The 23,661-nt window shown below is 34.6% G+C and overlaps 1 protein-coding gene across 7 annotated transcripts in view; it reads left to right on the top strand.

The window, feature by feature from the left end:
• Nucleotides 1-22,848, top strand: part of LOC138715323 (serine-rich adhesin for platelets-like) — a 1,148,033-nt gene extending 1,125,185 nt beyond the window's left edge. For all 7 annotated transcript variants that reach the window (XM_069848108.1, XM_069848110.1, XM_069848109.1 and 4 more), the window contains one exon: nucleotides 692-22,848. In XM_069848108.1, the coding sequence (XP_069704209.1) occupies nucleotides 692-4,614 (3,923 nt within the window). In that variant the 3' untranslated portion in view covers nucleotides 4,615-22,848. The remainder of the gene's footprint in view (nucleotides 1-691) is intronic.
• Nucleotides 22,849-23,661: the final 813 nt, after the last annotated feature.

Genomic DNA, 23,661 nt, shown 5'->3' with positions numbered 1-23,661 from the left:
AAAGCAACACACAAATTGGATGAAATTGCTGAAAGATTTAAGTACAAAAATACCTACTTCCAGAAAAAACAATGAGTACGGTACGTGCGAAAAGAGTCTTCTTGGAAAATAACGAAATGCTACTTCTGGAAAACTACATTTCCATTTGTTGTTAATGATTTCTACATAATTGTTGGTATTCTTGAATTTCGTTGACTAATCTAGTAACCTGAAGCTCATATCAAATATTAATATTTTGTCTGATAACCAGAAATGATAGTCTCAGTATGGTTCTTATTGTATAATAATAATAATAATAATAATAATAATAATAATAATAATAATATATCGGTACTAGTAGTAGTAGTTATATAACTTCATTATCTTCGTTGTCATAATCATCATCATCATCATCATTATTCCCATGGCTATTGTCACCATTCATGAATTGAAGAAGTCTGTTTTTGAATTCAAATTACAATGGTAAATTGTATTTGTTGAATCCATAATAACACATCTTCCTTGACATTACAGTTTAAAGATTTGCATGCTATTATTTTAATGATATTCAAACTTCATGCATTCTGTTATTTAAGTTTCACACTACGGTATTTCTTGTAATAAGTTTTTGTTGTAAATTGTTTTCTGTTGTGTTATGTAAATTTAAACATTTATTATTATATTTACATTAAATTTTAATTTAATTTCATAGGTATTGGCCAGGATATTGCATCAAGAATACCAGTAATAAAGGAGCCAGGACAAGAAACTGAAAAAGAAGAGGATGCTGAGAGTGAAGACAGCAGCAGCACGTCTACTGAGCTGTGCGACGAGCCTGATAGACTCAGTGACTTCGATTCTGAAGAACCAACTAGCATAAGTGATGCCTCGTCATATGCACCTTCAGCGGCAGAGGCCATTATTTCAAAATTACCTTCTCCTGCGCCTGTTGACAAGTCAGAACTACCGACACCAGAGTCAGCTGCTCTACTATCACCACTGGAAAAAGAAGATACACCAATAAAACCATCACTGTCACTGGATAAAGTAATTGTGCCATCAAAATCAACTGAAGTTATTTCCTCAAAAACACCACCACTCTCTGAGCTCGTTAAGATTGAAGTTTCGCCAGTCCAACAACCGTTGATTTTATTTGAAGAAATGGAGGAACCCACACCACCAGTTTCTGATAAAATTTCACCAGCTACAGTGATACCAGATGTAACAGTCACTTTTCCAGTTGCAGAATCACCAGTAGATACAGTTGAACTTTCATCTGAGTTGGAAGAAAATGCTGAACCTTTCTCTGAAACAAAATCATCTTCACCACTGATGGAAGCTTTCATCAAAGAAACATCTCCAGTGAAGGAAATACTCATGTTAGAAACTACATTAGATATTTCTTTAGTGACTTCTGATGATATTTTATCGAAATGTGTTGAATTCTCGTCTTCGGCAGGGTCTTCTAAATTAACGAGTCCTGTAGAAAGTACTTCATTCACAAAGACTGACATTAATGTATCTCCAACAGATGAACTCAGATCTCCAGAAAAGATAGAATTTTCAGATATTCTGATACAACCATCAATAATAATTCCGAGATCTCCAGTTACAAGTGAAATGTTTGTACCTTGTCTTACACCCGAATTAAAAATAGTATCTAGTGAAAAGGAAATTACTCCTGAAGATGAAGTTATTTCAGATAAAAGTAAAGATTATTTTTCTGACGACATTACGAAGTTAGAATCTGATAGACAATTTACAGAAGAGACTCTGCGTACTATTACTCCTCCGTCTATTTCAGAAAGACCAGATGATCAAACTGACGATCTGATATCTGATATCCCTAAAGATCTTTCGCCTATAAAAATGGCTGCCTCACCTGAACCGGAAGATTCTTTCATATTTGAAAAAACTCAGGACAGTTGGGATATTACAGAGTCATTAAAAAGTGTTGATGTTCCGTTAACTGAGCCGACACAAAGTGTTCATGATCTGAAACCCATTTCCCCCATAACTTCTCTCATGTTGCCACCTGATGAAATCTCAAGGACTACAGATGGAGGGATTGGAGTTGAAACTGTTGAACCTACGATCGATAGGATAAGTTTAGACATAAAATTCGCAATAAGTAAGAGTACAGAAGTTGAAGAGTCAGAAATAATTCCGGAGAAGGTGAGTAAAAGTGTGGATGACAGTGAGGACATCTCAGATTTACTGGTACTAAACCAGAGACTTCACGATAGGGAGCGAGGAATACTGGAAATAAATAGGGACCAAGAGAGTGAAGTAGAAAAGAGTGCAGCCAGTGATATAGACTATGTAGAGATGACAGAATTGTTAGAACTAGATGAGAACCTTAGTCTTGGAAGAAGGAACAGTGAACGTGCATTGCAGATCATTCAAGAGAATTCGGAAATTCTTCAACGAATTCTTCAGTGTCAGACGAGGCGCCCAAGCAAGCTATCGGAAGAGGAATCTAATGGTGGAACAACAACTGCAGATTCAAATCTTCCATCCATTCCTACATCTTCCAGCGCTGAGAATGTTGATATCCCATCTTGCCAAGAAGGACAGACTGTTAATGAAGTTCCGTTACCCACAACAAGTTCGAGTGACAGTTGTACACTTACAGTTGTGAGTCCAAAAGATAGTGTTCCCATTATAGTTCCAAGTGAAGTGTCTTTAAAATCTCCCTTATCACCTTGGAAACCAATTTCTAGCCATTCTTTCAGTAAAGTAGATAAAGACCGTGAAATTCCTTTAGTTGACATAGAATTTCCAACCTTCAAGTCTGAAAGTGAGGAATTAGACAAATCCAAAATCTTACGAGTTTTGGATACGTCCCAATATTCACTTCCCGTCAGATCTGAGGAATCACGCAAGTCTTACGATTTCTTAGAACCAGTAACCAGGACAGACGAGGAAATAGTACCTACTCTTAGTTCAACTAGAAGTTTCACATTGTCTCCAGAAATTCCAAGTAAAAAAGATCACAGATTTTCTTTAGATTCTGGAATAACGAGATTCAAAACAGAGCTGAAAGATAGTAGTCTGTCTTCTGATGAAAAATTTGTATCTCATTCTGAAATGAAAACTGTTTCTGAAATATCTGAAGATAGTGACAGTAAAATTTATAAATCTGCAGAGTTAGATAAAGAAAGTTTTTCATCTGATTGGAAAAGATTTTCAACCCTTGATAATAAGTCTGAAGGTCAAACATCTCAGTTTCCTAAGCGCTACTCTCCAGATATTTTAATTCAAACATCTTACAGTTCATACAGTTCAAGAGATGCAAAAGAAAGTTTATATTTCTTAGATTCTCCTCTAAAACCAGCAAAATCAGTAAGTTCTTTGAAATGGACTGATGATAATTGTGAGTTGAGGACAGATAAGCGTTTCAGTAGGGCCGAAAGCGACACTCATTCACATCTAGATACAAGTTTTTCAAAATTTCCGAGAGAGTCAACGATAAGTTCTTCTTGGTATCTTGAAAAATCGAAAATAAGAGATGATTCATCAGCTGTTAAATCCAGTTTCGACAATTATGACTTTTTGTCTCATACTAGCAGCTCTTATTCAGCTTTCTCTTCGGACTCAAGTCCCTCAAAGTCTTATACAAGCTTCACAAAGTACAAATACTCTCCTACGAAAACACGAAGCTCTGAAAAAGAATTCGACATTGATTACAGTAGCAAATATCGCGAATCTCTTCCTTCCTGGACTACTAAAGATTCGACAACCCGTCCCTCAGATAACTTTAGTTTTAAATCTTCATCTGATAGAACTGAAGTATCGCCAGTAGATGATTATTTACAGAAATCACCTTATTCTAAAAGGAGACATACAGAGGATTTTCAGTATAGCTACCGTCCTGGAACTACTTCAGATTATGATTTCAGCAGCGGAAGTACTGACGTGGTTCGTAGAGCCACTACAAGAGAGACAATTAGACCCCACTCTACTATTATCTCAGATGCAGCCGCTGCAGAGATTCTGAATCGATCTTATTCCTCAAGTTCTATTGATGGTTACCTCACCAGGTCTAGGCGAGACCTTTTGTCACCATCATCTTCGCCTGACCGAAGTAAATCACCTCTCCCTTCTTACAAATCAGTTCTTGATGAGGCATCCTCTCTAACTACCGAGAAAAGTAGAAGCAGAATATGTTCTCCGATTTATGAAATGGATAGTCCATCAAAAGTGTCAACATCTTTACATTACAAACATTCATCTAAGTTTGATTCAAAATTCTCTTCCGTGGACCTCTCACCCCCAAGTTATACATCTTTTCCAGAAACAAGATGGGAAAAAGATGAGTCATCTATAAAGCAAAGTTCTGATACTCAAACTCCATCACTAGAGACTTCATTGACCGACACCTCTTTATCAAAAAGTAAAACTGGTAAGTCATACTCTCCTACATCATCACCAACAAAGAGTAAAGATATTCATGTTTCTTTACCTCCTATCAAGTCATCAAGTCTCGGCAGCCCAACTAGATCTAAATCAAATTTTGATCCTTTTCCACCCAGACCGTCAACGAGACAACCAAAAGAATTGGGAATAAAGTTGGGTCTTTATTCAACAGATAGTGTTAGTAAAAATGGCAAAGCATCAACTAAGAAAACATGAGGGCAAATTATTTTCCAAGACATTTAAAAATGTAAAAATAAATATATATCTAAATATTCTAAATAAATTCCATATAGCCTTTCCTTCTCAATATACATTATTTCATACTACTTTCAAATATTGTTATAAATATTATACAGAAACATTTTCAAACACTTCTTCCTTATAAAAATAATATTTAAAAATAATTTATTTATACATGCATCAGAATATATACAAACTTTATTATAACGAAGTATAAATACCACACATCAATGCTACATTATCTTAACAAATGAGTTTTTAGATATGTATTTCTTTACATTAATATAAATATGTTCAAATTCATAAAAAATTTCTCGACACAAAATAAAGTTTCAATTTGATTATTACTTTAAATGTTTCGTCTGTTTCTTAATTAATGAAGTAATGTCGTTATAAGTTACGTCTAATTACTTCAAAATCTATTTTTATTTCTTCATTAATAATCACTGTAGCAATATAATTCAACGTTGAACAATTGTCATAATATTTGTAATAAAATTACATATGTACCAAAAGGATTGTTATCCAATGTACGGAGTGAACTGTAAGTAATATCATTGATTTCATGGTGTTATTCTTTGAGATATTTCAAACAAAGAAGTTTAATACAATTTTGCTCGTTTTTGCTTCTTTTTCGAGATAAAAATTTTTATGGGTAAAATATTTCATAGCATGTTTTGGGAAAGTCATTGATTTAATTCCCAATATGCTCAGTCAATTTAAGAGAGCAGTGTATTATGATAATAAATTACTGAAAGAATTTTAGTTTTGTCCTTTAAATGTGTAGAAATTTGATCTAAACAAATGTAACTTTTCGTTCTGCAAAGGAATTTTACAATTCATTGCACCCTGACAATGCTGTAATAGCTATTTATGTATCAAGTACGCTAAATAAGGCTTTAGCTGACGAATTCAATGTTTTTGGACGAGGCGATTCAACTGTTGATAGTATAAATACTCATCAAAAAATTACTTTCATACTCCATCAGCAAGTCTATTGTGCTATCAAAAAGGAGTGTGTTATATGGCAGTAAAACATTTTTAATAGCCTCCCTTTGTATATAAAAAATCAAACTGAAAAAACAAGATTATTTAGGATCAAATTAAAGAAGTACTGTACCCAATTTCTTATGCCTTCTATTTTGTAGATCAATTTATGACATTCAACAACATTGCATGAATATTTTTGTCTTGTATGAAGTATCAATCCAGGTTAAGTTCACGGTGCGGTGTGCTGTATTTGTACAAGAGTGGGGCCATTCAGCTACACAATCATTCACAGAATAGGAGTGGTAAGCACAATAAGCCTCAGGCTGCAGTGTAAGCCTTCGGGTCCTCTTCCATACAAGAGAGAAAAAAAATCCCTTTTGTTTTACTATTACGGTACATGGTAAAACTCTTCTGTACATATTTCAACTAGACTGTGACTGTAATCAAGACTTTGTAGTACTATTGAGATTTTTTTGACATGATCCAAATTCTAGCTGGTGAAACAATGTACGAATACCATGACCGTAAACAATTACAATACAATAGAAGAGACAACGAGAAATGTAAACATAACACAAACAATTTCATTTAAAGAAACTTGATTTTTTATATTTAGATTACCGGTTACACTTTAAAAATTAAAGTGGGAGAGAACTATTTCTAATTGGCTAAAGAAAGTGCTTGCAGTACGACAAACGGAGTTTCATTAAATTATTAAGTTAATCTGTATAACGTAAAATAAGTTTTTCTTATTCCCGTGTTCACTGAATGATTAATTAAAATTAAATCAACTTACTTACTTACTTACTTACTTACTGGCTTTTAAGGAACCTGCAGGTTCATTGCCGCCCTCACATAAGCCCGCCACTGGTCCCTATCCTGAGCAAAATTAATCCATTCTCTATCACCATATCCCTCCTCCCTCAAATCCATTTTAATATTATCTTCCCATCTACGTCTCGGCCTCCCTAAAGGTCTTTTTCCCTCCGGCCTCCCAACTAACACTCTATATGCATTTCTGGATTCGCCCATGCGTGCTACATGCCCTGCCCATCTCAAACGTCTGGATTTAATGTTCCTAATTATGTCAGGTGAAGAATACAATGCGTGCAGTTCTGTGTTGTGTAACTTTCTCCATTCTCCTGTAACTTCATCCCTCTTAGCCCCAAATATTTTCCTAAGAATCTTATTCTCAAACATCCGTAGTCTCTGTTCCTCTCTCAAAGTGAGAGTCCAAGTTTCACAACCATACAGAACAACTGGTAATATAACTGTTTTATAAATTCTAACCTTCAGATTTTTCGACAGCAGACTGGATGATAAAAGTTTCTCAACCGAATAATAACAGGCATTTCCCATATTTATTCTGTGTTTAATTTCCTCCCAAGTATTATTTATATTTGTTACTGTTGCTCCCAGATATTTGAACTTCTCCACCTCTTCAAAAGATAAATTTCCAATTTTTATATTTCCATTTCGTACAATATTCCCGTCACGAGACATAATCATATACTTTGTCTTTTCAGGATTTACTTCCAAACCTATCTCTTTACTTGCTTCCAATAAAATTCCCGTGTTTTCCGTAATCGTTTGTGGATTTTCTCCCAACATATTCACGTCATCCGCATAGACAAGCAGCTGATGTAAACCGTTCAATTCCAAACCCTCTCTGTTATCCTGGACTTTCCTAATGGCATACTCTAGAAAATTAAATCAAAGAATTTAAAAATAATATTTTTCATTTCGTTCGTGTAATGTAAAGTAATTGTATCGTTTCCTGTGGAGTTTTAAATGTTCTAAAATTTTGTTTTTATAACATGAAATAAAGATCATTATTGTTTATATTCTCTAGAACATTCAATTGAAAAGGGAGTGTGGAAATATTTCTTAACCTTTTTAAATTTACGTAAAGATTATTATTTTTTTTTAGTCCTACAGAATACATCTGTTACAGTAACAATTAATATTAGAGGAGAAAAAGTTGCTCCAGTGCCGGGGATCGAACCTGGGTCCATGGGGTTGTATGTACCAAGCGCTCTCACCATTGAGCTACGCCGAAGTTCAATCCACAGCACCAGATCAAATCCCCCCCCCCTCCTCCAGTGTTTTTTTCTATTTGTGGCCTGACTCCAAGTTGGGCATATATGTTGACATTTTACTGACTGGAATCTCGGCTACCAAGTCACTCAACTGAGTGCGCCCCTTGTATAATGGCAGTTGACTTAATTAAAATGTCAACATACATGCCCAACTTGGAGTCAGGCCACAAAGGGAAAAACACTGGAGGAGAGGGCTTCAATCTGGTGCTGTGGTTTGAACTTCAGCGTAGCTCAATGGTGAGAGCGCTTGGTACACAGAACCAAGGACCCGGGTTCGATCCCCAGTGCTGGATCAAATTTTTCTCCTCTAATATTAATAAAAATCTTTTAAAGTTAGTTTGAAATAAACATATCTTATTGTCTGTGTTCTCTAAACATTTAATTAAAAATAAGTTGTGGAGTTTATTTTAAATTTTCTAAGTTCTTTTAACATGAGATGAACATTCTTCAGTCTCTGTCCTCTAACATAGTTTAAATACAAAAATTAAATGGATATCATCTGTACTTTTTCTTACGATTTTAAAAACCATATACATGGCAATGGACTCCCATTTCTCTATTCAAAACAAGCCAGGTAAAGGAGTTGTTCAGAGCAACATAACGACCTACCGAGCTCTCCCTACTGATTACAGCATTGCACCATCACACAATTCATGCCTTTTATAATGCACGTTTTTCTGGAAAACCATTCTAAATACTGCAAAATGGTATTTGACTTATTTGGTTGCTCTTTACTAAAGGAATCATCGACCAGAATATATTACATTACTTACTGTTCATCCTGTATAACTCAGCTCAGATTTTACCTAGGCTTAATCAACCACTGATATGAAAACTTTTGAAAAACAGGCTACAGGCTTACTCAAACGAAATATATTTATTTTGATTAATACTGGTACCAGTATTTAAAATACAGCCTTTTCTTTCCAAAATATAACTAAGCTTTAAGTAGATTACATTTGTATTTTATAAGAAATATGAATGAGATCTTTGTTCACAGTGGAAAATTATGAACATATAATATTGTACGATACATTTAGTGCTTTATTTTTTGCTGTCACAATAATATATCACAATCTCATATATGGTGCCATGATACCAGTAATAATAAAAATCAAATGAAAACAAAGAACTACCAAAATTAATGGACATTATTTTAGATACAATGTGATTTGATGTCTGATATTCTATACTACAGTACAGCATTGACTCTGCATACAACACAACCTACACCGCAAGTTTTCTGTATGACTTTATTGAAAGAAGTTTATGTAACAACATAATTTTATTTTAGTGAAACGTGAACTTTGAAAATTACATGAATGAGATCCTAGATTATGAACATTGTAAGGTATATTAATGTCAATTAGCACTCGTACAACACTGCAGTTTTAGTTTTGAGATGTAACAGCATTAAATCTCTGTCCAGCCTTGTCAGTTCATTGACATTGCATAATAATTAGAAAAAGCATATACTGTAATAATTTCAAGGAAAAAGGGAGATGATGTAGATGTTAATGTGACAAAAAAAAAAATTCCGTTATTTCACTTAGCATAAACAGTGCACTTAAACCATATACCGGCACCAAACATGGCGTTTCATAAAAAATAGTCACAATATTACAGAATTCGCCGTAATGGACTCTTGAAAATAAATATTAGTTGCCAGAATTCCTCTCCCTCTTTTCTTTCATACTCATATTATATTAGTTCTCATGCAAAATTTATTTGGGCAATATTTCTCAATCCTTTTAAGAATAACACGAAACTTAACTGGATTTGGTAAAAAAGGACAAAAAAGTAATTATAGGATTAAACAACAAAAATTGGCACTTAAAAACCGAAAATTAAATATGTGTTTTTTCCGTTATTCATTAGTCAGTTATGATAACTCCTCTGATAGCTATTAATTGCTAGAGTGTGGACTTGCCTAGGGTGACCAGATTCTGCGATGTGGAAAAATGGACATTGAAGATAACATGAGGACCTACCTGCCTAATGGGAGTAACTATGAAATAGATATAACAAACTAATATAATTTAGAAATTTGAAAATATATTAACAATAGTAATGCAAGAATTTAAACACTTTGACGAATATTAAAAAACAAAATATACCAATACCAAGTTCATTAATACTTCCCTGCAGATGATATTCCTTGCAAGAGTTTGAGTTTCTCTAATAGATATTACCTAATAAAATACTTGACAGGAGTATTTCTTAAAATATATTGCATTTTATCAGGAATAGAATTTTACAGATTCTATTGTCAACAGTGGTACTGTACATAGAAAAGAACTGAAACTGTTATTATGCCATTTCAAACTGCGAAGGCATCAATTCAGACACATATTTTGATGCTAAATGATGCTACGTTCAGAGGACAAAAGGAGGATATTTTGCAGAATTAAATTTTGTTCACTGACAGAAGACCGAGACGTAAAAATGAGGGCATATCCGCAAAATAGAGGACGTCTGTCAACCTAGACTTACCACACCATACCTCGAACTCGGATTCTATCCTTAGCACTGACTGAAGTGAGATTTGTGTCGGAAACTGAAAGTTTTAATATGTTTATTTTGTGTTGCCAACCTCATTCTAGTGCTGAGACCAAGAAAGCATGGAGCTCTATGTTCATACCCCCAATGGTGTATATAGGAGATCCCTTTAACTTGTAATACTAATAGGAATTATCAGGCGTGAAATATTTTAGAATTAAGTAGAAGATATGGTGCCAATTTTGACGCATTCTTTGTGGCGTTCTTCCAACATCAAATTGCTGCTAATAGTTTAAAAAGCCTTCTCAGTACCATATATAGAATTCAAGACAGCTACTGAATGTCATTACTTTTGAGATCATATCTACAATTAAGAAACACGGAAATTGTTTTAGGAAAAACAAATTTCGTATTTCACATAGTATATCAGAAAAACTTCAGTTTTCATATTTTTTCTCCCCACATAAATTTCTGAAATATTTCACTTTATTTTATAATTTGATATTTCAACATCCATTTCAGAATATGGTATAAATTTTTAGGATTCAGGCAAAAATTAGAATGGATTTTTCTGTTTCTGATGAAATATAGGAAACACTACATTTCAAAGCTTCAGATAAAGAGAGGGTGGAGAAAAATACATCCTACTTTTCGAGCCATTACTAACGATTGAACTCACTTGACTGACATGCAATCTCGGAAGTCGAAGTTACATTCAACATTCGAAATGTTTTATTTGTAGTGAATTGAGAAATTTTATGAATTTCACTCACATAGGAAGGAAATAAAAAAAGAAAATTTTATGTTTTAAAATGTACAAACAATTATTTTCGCCATATAATCATTGATATTAAAATATTTTATTTCTGCTAAGTACTGCTATAAGCTATTACAATTTCTTAAAAAAAAAAAATACAAGGAAGCCAAAAAATATCCCTAAACCCGAAGTTACACAGAAACCAGAGCAAAAAAAATGAAATAAAGAAACGAAATACAGTGGAGTCCGATTATCCAACCTTCCGTGTTACCTGGATAGCTTTTTTTTTTAATTATAATAGTGTACATATATACAGTACTGAACAATAACAAAGTTTTTTTTAAATCAATTACATACTATATACTGTATTATGAATAAAAACTTGTTTATTATGTACATATGAGTAATGTCTTTCTACATTACTGGGTCCGACCTTTGTCCCTTTAAGATTACAGCATCAGAAACCACATAGCACTCTGTGCACTCACCCTCCATATTATCTGGATTACCCTCGGCCTGTATAACCTGAATAATCGGGACTCTACTGTATAGAGAAAAAGAGAAGAATTTTACAAAAGAACTGTAAATATGACTCTTTCGAATTACACCTTCTCTGCATTATACTGAAAGTTTGCTAAAAATTGTTATTTCTAGTTCATTTAGAAGTTAAAAGTTTGTATTGATAATAATCTAGGGTTTAATGTGCCTTTCAGTACATTCTGATATACAACATTTATAAACAGGATTGTCAAAACTTTCGTATGTTTCTTCACTTCGAGCACTTTCCTCCCTTGCTTTTGCATAATGTAAAAATATTTGTTTCAGACATTTAATTTTGCCATAAAGATGATATAGGCCTATATGACGAATTTTGTTATTCCAGAGATGCATTAAAATGTGCAGTCTTTGTAGAAGATAACACTTGCCAGAAAGGAGTTTCATTGCTCATCAATTTACAATCAATGTTGATGTTAAAAATTTGGAAAACTGTTGAATTTTGTTCTAAGCATATCAGGTAGTAGTTTGCTCGTGAACAATAAGTGGACAGACGTTCGTAACATACGACACATCTAATAAAATCAGAAATGTAAATTACATTTAATTTCAACGAATTTTTACAATTTGTTAAATCTATTGCACTAGGAAAAATATGTCAAAATACTCTTAATTTAAACCCGTCAAAGTGTAGACCTAATTTTTGTGTGTGTGTGTGTGTGTGTGTGTGTGTGTGTGTGTGTGCGTGTGTGCGTGCGTGCGTGTGATTTTATGGATTCCATAGTCTCCTGTATTTAAAAAAACAGTTGGGAGCCGTATTTATAATGAGTTATGAGTTGTCTTCTGTCTCTAAAGAGATGAAATGAGAAATCATAGGCAAGTATAAACTCAAAAACAATGAAAAAGATATCTCTATGTATCTGAAAATAAATATCTTCCACAGTGGCGGTTCCTCGGGGGAGGGAAGGGAGGATTGTCCTCCTTATATTTTTTCTGCTTTTGAAAGTAAATACCAAATATGTGCCTTGAAATTTGAAGAAGATTCGATAATTTTTAAGTTCACAGCTGTCAGAAAACCTCAGTTGATCGAGTTTTAAACGAGTGTGCTCATATGCTGCGCGAAAACTGTGAGAAAGATGCGAAATTGTTTGTGAAGAGGAAAGTCGATCCTTTCCTCCTTTACTGCAGTTAACACACATAGACAACAGCGCACTAGCGGCCAGAGAAAGAAGCAGAGTTTTAAAGCAAGTAAATGAACGGACAGGGAGGAGATCCTCACCGCATGGGCGGGAAATAGTGTAGCAGACGGTCATCCAGCAAGCTACAGTGACTCTCTTTACAGTCACTGTAGCAGCAAGCTCGCTACCGCTGCCATCTAGTGATGTTGCATTCAACCAGACTATAACACATACAATTCATGTGTCTGACTGGTTCTCTAGAACATCTCAAATACATGAAGATCTCAATATGCCTTATATACGTGAAGTTCTTATTAAAATTATAAGGAAGTTTTATAGTCGACTTCAAAGAAGCCCAAATTATTTAATTAAAGGAATTGGAGACTATAATGTAGATGACTTCAGACTGTATAGAACGCCGAAGATGGCTATTTTTAATATTGCATAATAATCTAACTGGTGGTCTCGTGATACAGTATAGGAAACACATCTACAAACAAATTTCCAAACAATTTTCAAGGACATCAACGTCTTCGAATTTGTGCGAAGAAGAGATTCTATAAACTAACATCACAAGGAACGACATCATAGTGCAGTCAGGGACCCATAAAGTCCGATACTTTATCAACATGCAAGAAGAATTAAAAAAAAAGGCATAATAAAAACAGTTTTAAATTATAAATCAAATATTATTTATTGCATTTTATATAGACTACTATTCATGGTTTGAAACTTTCGAGGATATTTGAAAGTTGAAGTCAGGTTTATATAAAACAAAAAGAAAGTAATTCTACGTTAGTATCGCAGATCTTTTGGCCTCTGAAATTCACTTCCATTCATTATCCACTAGACAGGGCGACAGTCAAGTTGTCAGTTTTGTTCAAATATATTTGAAATTGAAAGTACTCCAAACTACATTATTTTTAACATAAAAAAAAATTATCGGCCACTGCCAGCTCACTTAAACCTTAAATGCTCAAACTATATTTTAACAATAATGGTATAGGCATCCAACAAGGAAAACTCAGTGCGCAGAAACCAGCAGGCGTGACTGTCTTGCGCAGATGACGTATGCTCCTGTTCCCAGCATGCTCTCAAGCCTACTGGAGGGTGGTAAGAGGAGTATAGCATGCGCAGCACGAGGAGTTCGAGCTGACTTTTGCTTGTAGGATACCTATAGTATGACTTTACAAGAACTGACATTCTACAAAAGCATGTGACACTGAACTTGTAAAATGTACATGTGGCAACACAGGCCACATGGGTGAGTGCTGTGTTCGCTTTCCTAACAGATTATTTCCCATTCCCACTTCCATAAAATGGTTCCGGTTACGTGTTAGTAGCTGGTCTCTTCCAACATATGTGATGTTGTAGTGTGCGCGGAAAATGCCGCGAAGTTGTGAATTTCCTTGTAATTGTTAATTTGTGCAATTATTCAACAATGAATGGAAGTGAAAAAACATTATATTTTGGACAATTTAGGAAACTCAGTTTACAAGAACAGATTATTGCTATACAAAAGGGAAGGCCAACTCAACACTACCTGGGCTTACATTTATGCATGTAGGCTAATTTATAGCATGTTTCATTCAAGAAAGTGTCATTTTATACTGTTAACTTCTTTTCTCCTCTTAAGAAATATGCAGGAGCCGCCACTGATCTACCATATATAGTACTATTTAGCGATAAAAACGAAAGTTCCTTATGAGTGAGCTGGTACTAGAGAATTCCCTCCTACACCCACAAAAATAAAGGTCAGAAGACTTTCTAAAGAAAGTTGGAAAGACTAGTGTCCAAATTTACAACTGTCAACTGTGTGTGAACGTTTCTGTTCATTTGCCTCCAAGAACTTTCTGTTAATGTAGAGCAACAAGAACCAGTTTCTCTCAAGTAAGGATAATTCTGATGAATCCAGTTTACAGTGCTAGAAGGGTGGATTAAAGTACTGAGGAGAAGAATGTACCGTGAATACGAAAAGCTGAAAATTCAGTGATGGTGCTAGAGGATCTGGGAATTTGCAAGAATCTGTGCTTAAAGACAACTTCTACACGAAGAATAATATGTATTTTCTTCAAAAGAATAAACAGGAAAATAAAACAGAAAACTACTGTATCACAAAAAGTCTAAATGAACAGGATTGACTGTGTTTTTTCTTCTTTCTAACATGTTTTCAGAGATGCAGAGAAGGCAAATTTAAAAACGTTAAAAATGATCTAATCCTTAGAATTTTTTCCAGTACAGTAAAACGGGGTGACTTGATACTCTGGGAGACTTGATACATTTTGTAGGTTGATGTTTCGGAACGAAACAAAACATATCAAGTCCCCCCCCCCTCCCCCCAGCATATCAAGTCACCCCATTTTATGGTACCAGTACCATACCAATATGTGAAATTGTAATTCTTATATTGTGGCTTGTAAGTATTTGGATATTCTGATTTCAGAACTTTTTTAGATCAAAAGCTGTTGTACCCTATTAGAAATGGAATGTTTTAATATCATTCAATAAATGAAAAAGTAATTTTTTTTATACTTTCAAAAAATTATACTGGTGGTAGGCTATTGATTTCACGATCAAATTCAACAGATTCATACGCAAATTATCTACGTACCTGGTACTTTTATTAAGAGTAGCCCTATAATTTTGACCTCCAATGTATATGATATTTCATTAGCAATGGAAAAATTTCCTATCTGTATGATAAAATTAGATAACTTTGAGTTTAAAAAAGGTCCAAGTTTGCTAGCAGGCATTAGGGCATAGGTACTCATTATTTTCTCTTTCCAAACTGTAAAGACAGTCGAAATCTTATTCTAATCATTCACATCTTTCTCGTTTCAAATATGAGAAGGCACCGACTCTCGATCTCCTTGTTACCCATAATTATAAGTATTCATGGCTTTAAAATGAAAAGCTTTAGGTTCATTTTATCCTTCATTTATAAATTCCCATTATACATTTTTTCTTATGAGTGCTTTGTAAATCCAATTTAATTGTGAAACATATTTATTTTTGTATGTTTTCATAAATATGTAGCCCTACACATAGTGTACATATTTATGAAAACATACAAAAATAAATAAATCTGTGTAGCCCTACACGTAATGTACATATTTATGAAAACATACAAAAATAAATATGTTTCACAATTAAATTGGATTTACAAAGCACTCATAAGAAAAAATGTATAATGGGAATTTATATTATATTTCCCTTAGATATGAAGACATGAAATATTGTTATTTCAGACCATAGGCCTACACAATTTCATAAGTAGGCTACACTGTACTCATAGGCAGAGAGAGAACCGTTTCCTTGGGAGGGGGCAAAGCAAAACCAAGAAACTCCATTTAACGGGGTTATGGGAGACATCATTTATCACCTCTCCCCGTTATAGCTTGACCGTTGTACAGTATATCGGAATATGATAATTTAATAAATGTATTTTGGAGGGGGGGGGCATGTTTCTTACAGTGTTACATCCATATCCGCGATGTTTCAGACCAAGTTATAATAGGGCTTGAACTGTAGGTCTACTACAAATCATACGAGTAATAGCGCATAACTTAAAACAATCTCCCTCTCTTTCTCTCTCGTACAGAAACACATGCATACATCAATAAAACTACGTAACAACATTAACAGAAACTTTTTATATGAAGCTTACTTTCCTGAAGAAATCCTATGAAATGTAAACTCTAATTATCTTATTTAATCTCGTCTTTAAGTTTACACATTATACCAGGATCACTTTTCTTTTTTCTGCATTGTCGTGCAGTGTTATTCATACGTCTCCAAGTGGCAGCCTGAACACCTGCAGACTTCTAACACATGAGTAGGGTAAAGTTGCCTAATTCCGTGATACCGGTACTTTTTTTTCACTGAATGTCACGGGATTGGGTATCTTGCTATGAAGTTCACCAATGTCTCAAAAGTAGGCGAAAGATGTCTGGCACTATGGTGGAACAGCAGAGCTTTGACTGACATTCAGTTTTAAAAAAGTATCATGGGATTATGGGTATCACGAAAATGGCAACTTTACCCTACAGGCTGTTACAAAAGAAATATTACAGTGCTTCCATTCGTCAAATGAGATATAGGAATTCTTATACATTCAGAAATTTAAAATAAATATTATAGTCCAGACACATGCTCTGAAGACATAAATTCATCAATTTAAGCACATAAACTTAATCATAAACGAAAGCAAAATAGATCTTTTGAATTCAGTATTTTGTAACGTTAATAGAAAAAAAAAAAAAAAAGGAGTTCAGGCAAGTTTGGGGGGGTCAGTGCTCCCCCATAACTCCACCTATGACTGTACTGGCAAATTATTAAATAACGTTACTACAAAGAAATGTCATTAATAGCCTACATATATGTTCTATAAAGCTTGTCAGGCTATACCGTATATGGACATTGTGGATAAGAATTTGGGTTTTTTTAACCGTGTCATCCTCGGTAGTCTGTGGTGTGTCCAAACTATTTCCGATCAGACAAAATATGGCGCCTTTAGCATGTTACCATGGCAACTATTCAAATCAACCAATCACGCGTAACCATGGTAATGGGACAGTGTTGCTGTTTGTTTACAAGTTGCACGAGCATACAATTCCCAGGATGACTTTGAGTTGGCGCGTGTATTGTGTGAATTAAAGATATTTAGTTTTATTATTCTTTTAGTATATCGATAATTATTGTGTTTAAATTATATTACACGTATTATCTTCGTTGGTGGAGTGTATAACTAGTGTGTGTTTTCTAGTTTGTGCGAGAGTTTCTAAACAGGTGACTTGTGCAATGTCCAAAGGAAGGAAAGGCAGGCGGAGAACAAAGAATATTGTACAAGGTGCTCCGTTAAAGAGTCAAGCGCGAGAGATGGTGTGTAACATAAGACAATATTTTGAAAGGGAGAAAGATAATGGCAGGCCTCTTTTACCTTTGGCGCAAGTCGTAATGAGAACTGCTGCTTGTGTTGAAATTAATAAGCCCACTGTTATCGATATTGGAAAAGAAAAAGGCCGTGTAGATGAAGATGACATAGGGTCCTCAAGGCTTGAAACTCGGGGAAAAGAGAAAAGTGTAACAAATATAAATGCTTTCTAGCAAGATGCTTTTCTACGAGGGCTATTCATAAAGTAACTTCCATTTATTTTTTACAAACCTGTGAATGACGTTACAGAATTGGGTTACAATGCGTTTGAAAGTATACACTCTAGTTTATTTTTCCACATAGTTTCCAGTCACATTGAGACACTTGTCGTACGTTTGACGAGCTTTGAAATTTCGCAATCGTAGAATTCGGCTGCCTGCGACTGAAACCAACCTACGACGCTGGTTTTCAAGTCTTTGTCATCGTCAAAGTGCTTCGAGCCAAGTCACGTCTTTATGTGCATGAAGAGATGGTAATCGCTAGATGCCAAATCTAGGCTATAGGGAGAGTGATCTAATACTTCCCAGTTGAACTCTTGCAGTTTGGTCGCAGTATGACGCACTGTATGCGGCCGGGCGTTGTCATGCAGGAAAATCACCACAGAGCTCAACATGCCACGATGTTTGTTTTGAATGGCCCTTTTCAAGTTTGTTGGTGTGTTACAGTTAATTGTGGCATTCCTCTCCAAGAACTCCACTAGCAAAATTCCTTTTCTTTCCCAGAAGACAGTTGCCATGAGCTTCCTCGTGGAAAGTGTTTGACGACACTTTGTGGGTTTTTTCGGGGGTGAGTATGGCCCCACTGCATTGATTGAAGTTTTGTTTCTGCATTCACATACCGCACCCAAGTCTCATCTCTTGTCACAATCTGATCAAGAAAAGCATCTCCTTCTCTTTCGTAACGCTCAAGAAAGGACAGTGCTGCTCCCATCCGCTGAGCCTTTTGTTCCTCAGAAAGGAGTTTAGGCAACCATCTGAAAGAAAGTTTCTGGTAGCCCAAATCTTCGGTAATCACTTTGTACAGAAGAGTACGACTAATCTGTGGAAAATCCTCACTATGCTCTGACATGGTGAACCTGTAGTTTGCTCTAACCCTTTCGTCAACCAAATGAATCAGATCTGCATTCACGATACTCAGTCGACTACTTCTCTCTTCATCGTGGATATTGGTTCGCCCATTTTTGAACATACAGCACCATTATCTTACACCACCTTCACTCATTACGTCTGGCCCATAAACTTGACAAAGTTGGCGATAGATTTCACTAGCTGTACAGTTTTTGACCACAATAAATCTTATTACAGAACGTACCTCACACCTGGCAGGACTTGCGATTGCAGAACACATTTTGACAGCACATGGCTCAGAGAGGAACAAAGACACGACCTTGACTCTACCGCTGCTCGACACATACTGCTTCAAGGTACACTCCACCGCAAGAGCAGCGCCACTGTCTCTGTTGTTACGCACGCTATATGAAAACGGAAGTTACTTTATGAATAGCCCTCGTAACAATATTACATGGACGAATACTGGCACTCATAAAAGTAAAAATATCGGCATCGTATTAAATTTAAACATGTTTTTACAGTTAACAGTTCCTTCAACGCTTTTCTAACAATATTACATTACATTGAAGATTACTACTACTACTACTACTACTACTACTACTACTACTACTACTACTACTACTAATAAAATAATAATGTACATTAATTTTAATGCATAGTATTCAACAAATTGGTTAGCAATGTATACGTTCATGTCAGCTGTTCGTTACTGCACTCTATCAGCAGCACACTTGCTTACATGTAAGATGGACAACATGATAACTAGGGACCGGATTTTTATGTAATTACGTATTATATTCCTTTCAATCTAACCATAGCCTATATAAATAACAAATCTTTGCGAATCTTATAATATATTAAAATTTGATACTACATATTTTTACATATTTACCCCACATTACATATTATGGCTTGGTATTACATAAATCTACATATTTAGGGGTTTTATTCATTTTTACTTCCTTAAAAGGAAAAAGAAAACTTCTGCTGGGGAAGTTTACAATTTGAAATACACAGATTTAAAAAGCCTTTTTACCTACCCGAGAAAGGCTATATTTCGGGACGAAACATAACATCTTACTTCCAGGAAGTAAAAGAGGCACTCAACCCTTACTGCACACTGCAAATATGAGTGAACAAAAGGCAACCTTTCTCATACAACTTCTTTGTATTGTAAAAATCAAGAAGAGAATAATTTCAGACTCATAAGTGGGCGACATAGTAGTAGGGTCTAAAGACCTTACAAAGTTAGAAGAAACAATAAACATCATGGTAAAATGGTGCAATAAAACAAAGTTGATATAAATGTGGACAAGACAGAAATGATAATACTCAGAAACGGCGGAAGAGCACGAGAAACAGTAGAAATCGTCATGAAGAACAGAAAATTAAAAATTGTACCAGACTACAAATATCTAGGCTAAACAATACAAACCAGCGCAGATATTGATATTAAATATTTTCATGATTTTACATATTTAGGTACATATTCAGCTTATTTTTCTTACATAAATATGTACATATTTCACACCTTGATATTACATAACAATCTGGTTCCTAATGATAACATTGCTCCTCCTTTCTGTAAGATGTCAAGTTAGAAGTAGTTTTGGTCACACCATAGTAATTACCATACATGTGTCTGGATGCAGTTTCGATTCCAAATGAGGGCGGTGAATTTTAGGCAGGAAAGATCCTAAGTGCGGCTATCACTGGATGAGCGAATAAAGCCATTGGTCCCATTTAGTAGATTAGTCGATTTAGTAGATCACTCTTATGAATAAAGAAGTAGGCCTAGTCAAAATTCTATGACTAGGTTTGCAATTAGAACCTACTCCATTTTCAACTTTTGGTAACGATGTCACTCTGATAAGATTATGGTGATCTCTGTTAGAGAAGAGTGGGAACATTTTGATTCATAATGTTGTTGGTCACCTACTTATTCACCTTTTTCGGTAGTTCTAGCATAATGCACTCAAAATAGTACAGTATATCCTTCTAAGTCTGTGGTGATACAGAACTGACAATGGAACTTATAAATAATTTCGAACTCTCGGAGATTTTAAATCTCAACACATAGTTGAAACACTCAAATTCTTATTCAGAATTCAATTATGGTTAAACACTAAAATCTCACACACCAGTGTATAAATTACCTATTAACAAGACCACACAGATCGTAACCTTTCAATGTGTCTCTGCTCCAGCTATGATTTCTCCATTCCTCTGAAAGTATTTATTATGTAACTTAAAAATACCGTGACTTTTTAACACTTGGATAACTGAGAAATCAAATCAAAGACAATTTTTTCTGCACTAGTTATCATCTAAGGATTAAGAGGAAGGGGTCTTCTAGCTCAGTATTTCACTTCAGCTTGTTCCATAAGTAGATTGACCACAATGTTTTCAACTGTTAACGAGATGTTACCATAGTTTGAGTTACCAATGGGACAGGTGTCACAGTTTGTTTCGCCTCCTGCTCTTCAAAAACTTTAATGTCGTAATGTTGTAAATATAATGATTATCAGGTGACACTTAGCTACATTTGTGAAGTCATTTAGTCTTCCTTCACGAACGCATTATTGGTATTTAAAACAAAGACAGTTTCTGTTTACTGTCTGCAAAAGAATTTAAATAAATTAAAGTAAATACCAGTAATATAATTAATAAATATGTCAATCCTTTTCCTGGCCATAAGTTGGGTTTAGAATCATTGTAATAATTTAATGTATTTCCCTTTCTTTTGGACTTCTTTTAAATTTGTTTATTTTACGATCCTTCATCAACTGTCATCGTTACCTAGCATCTGAGTGAAATGAAGATGATAATGAAAGTGAAATGAGTCCAGAGTTCTGTGCCTAAAATTATCCAGCATTTCCTCTTATTGGGTTGAGGGAAAACCTCGGCAAAACCTCAACCAGGTAACTTGTCCCAACCATATTCGAAACCGGGTCTACAGTTTCGCAGTCCAACATGCAAACTACTACTCCACTCAGTGGACTCTTTCTTATATTCTACCGTTCAAAATATTCTGTGAATAATTTGAACTGTAAAAAACACTAATCAGTGTATAAAGTAACTCTCTCGCCTCTGCATCAAGTTTTGAAGTATTATTTCGATATGACGTCATCTTCGTAGAAAATGTTAGTTTGAATTATCCACATTTGAAATTCATTTTAAATGAAAATGGAATAAAGTGGGATTTTGTCGAATTAACAAGATGAATGAGACAATATTACAATATGGAACATACGGTCACCCTATACATAAATGTGCAACTTAATTTTATCCAAATTCTGACACGTAATTGTCATCGGGAAAAATAGGAGTGGTATGGAATTTCTCAACATTTAATTACGCTCTTGTTAACAAACCACAGTTCATGGAACTATTTTTATCATTACTTATATTAGCAAACCTAATTTTATGTCACTTCAACTTATTTTGCTGCTTTAATTTCATTTTATTTTATTTTTGCCCACACTTTGTTGTACAGACATATAAGGAATATTCTTTTCTTTACTATAGTATTAATATAAACTCTGCTATATATATCATTCAGATACCATCTTGTTAGTGGTATGTAAAGGTAGAAACAAATTTATATTTTCAATCAGCACTCATCTCGTTATGGTGAGTTAAGAAGCAATGAATTAGGTTGTTTAAATTAATTACGTACAGTTTAGTATACTGGTAGCTTATCCACAATGTTGACAATAAGATATAAATGCATTTTACTAGAAGCTGCATGTAAAATATAATTCCATTGAAGTGCAGTTCCTAATGAAACGTCTAATACTGAAACATTGTTCAGTTGCATTCAGTGGTATTGTGTTGTGCATGCAATGAACGTAAAGAATCACATAACCTGGCTCCACGGAGTCATTCGTTTTATTGTCACTTCTTGAGTTTATGAAAGTTTATATATAAATATATTATTATAATTTTGTGTGAGTGACATGCCTTTTTGTGAAGTGCTCAGGCATATACTACATGAAATACTAAGCTCAAAATAATTATTTTATTGCAGCTTAAATTGAATGAAATGGGTTAGTAAAATATAGGCCAAAATATGTCTTGTGTAGTTGATGGAACAACTGCACAAGTCAGGTGCAATTAAATGTTACTTTTACATTTGTTAAAAGACATTATTATTTGTCACAATAAAAGACATGATTGCGGAACATGACCACTAAGATTTTTAAAGATGAGTGTTGTAGTTGCTTTCTTTATCCTTTCACTTACCTTAGCAGGTCCTGCAAACTGAATGGCAGCTCATTACATCAGAAAGGTATCGTACTACCGGTATAGTTACAATAATAAAATAATTAATTCTAGCCCTACATTTTGAAGTACAGGTACATAAACCTGTTCTCCACTCAAAACGGTGTTATGTCAATGGCACATAGGCTACTTCCTCACTATACTTTTTATGCAGTGACTAGCCGAATCTCTGTTTTACTTGAAGAAGTGTGAAATTAATTTTCTGCAACTTTCAGATCACCTTTTCGCAGATTCAAAACCATTTCAAAGTAACAAAAGTTTCAATAAGTCAGTCTATTGAAAGTTTTCTCTTTACTTTATCCTCTCTTAGTCTGCAGCAATAAGAGAGAGAACGCGATCTTAGCCTACTGTGGATGCATAATGCAGTATCATACCATGATTTACTGCATATTTCTGCATTTAAAAACATTTGGCTTATGAAAATTGAGTCAAAAGAATTGTGTTAAGATTACTGGGAAAGACACCTGGTGAGCCACATTAATAACGAAGAAGGCCACCAAACCAACTTCTACTATCGGTATCTACTTTGACAGAACTATAGGAAGGGACTGGCAAATCATGCGGCCATCAAAGGTGCAAAATGACTGGAGTTATTAACATTAAAATTAATCACATATATCATGAAACGAAAGTACGTATACATTTTGCAGACAATTTATTATGACGTATCCAAGACATCTATCTGCCCTTGCAGTTGACCACAGAGGTATCGGTATGG

Source organism: Periplaneta americana, chromosome 15, assembly GCF_040183065.1.
Source record: "Periplaneta americana isolate PAMFEO1 chromosome 15, P.americana_PAMFEO1_priV1, whole genome shotgun sequence".
Taxonomy (NCBI): domain Eukaryota; kingdom Metazoa; phylum Arthropoda; class Insecta; order Blattodea; family Blattidae; genus Periplaneta; species Periplaneta americana.
The sequence above is the reverse complement of the archived record's forward strand: the minus strand, read 5'-3'. Positions and strand labels throughout refer to the sequence as shown.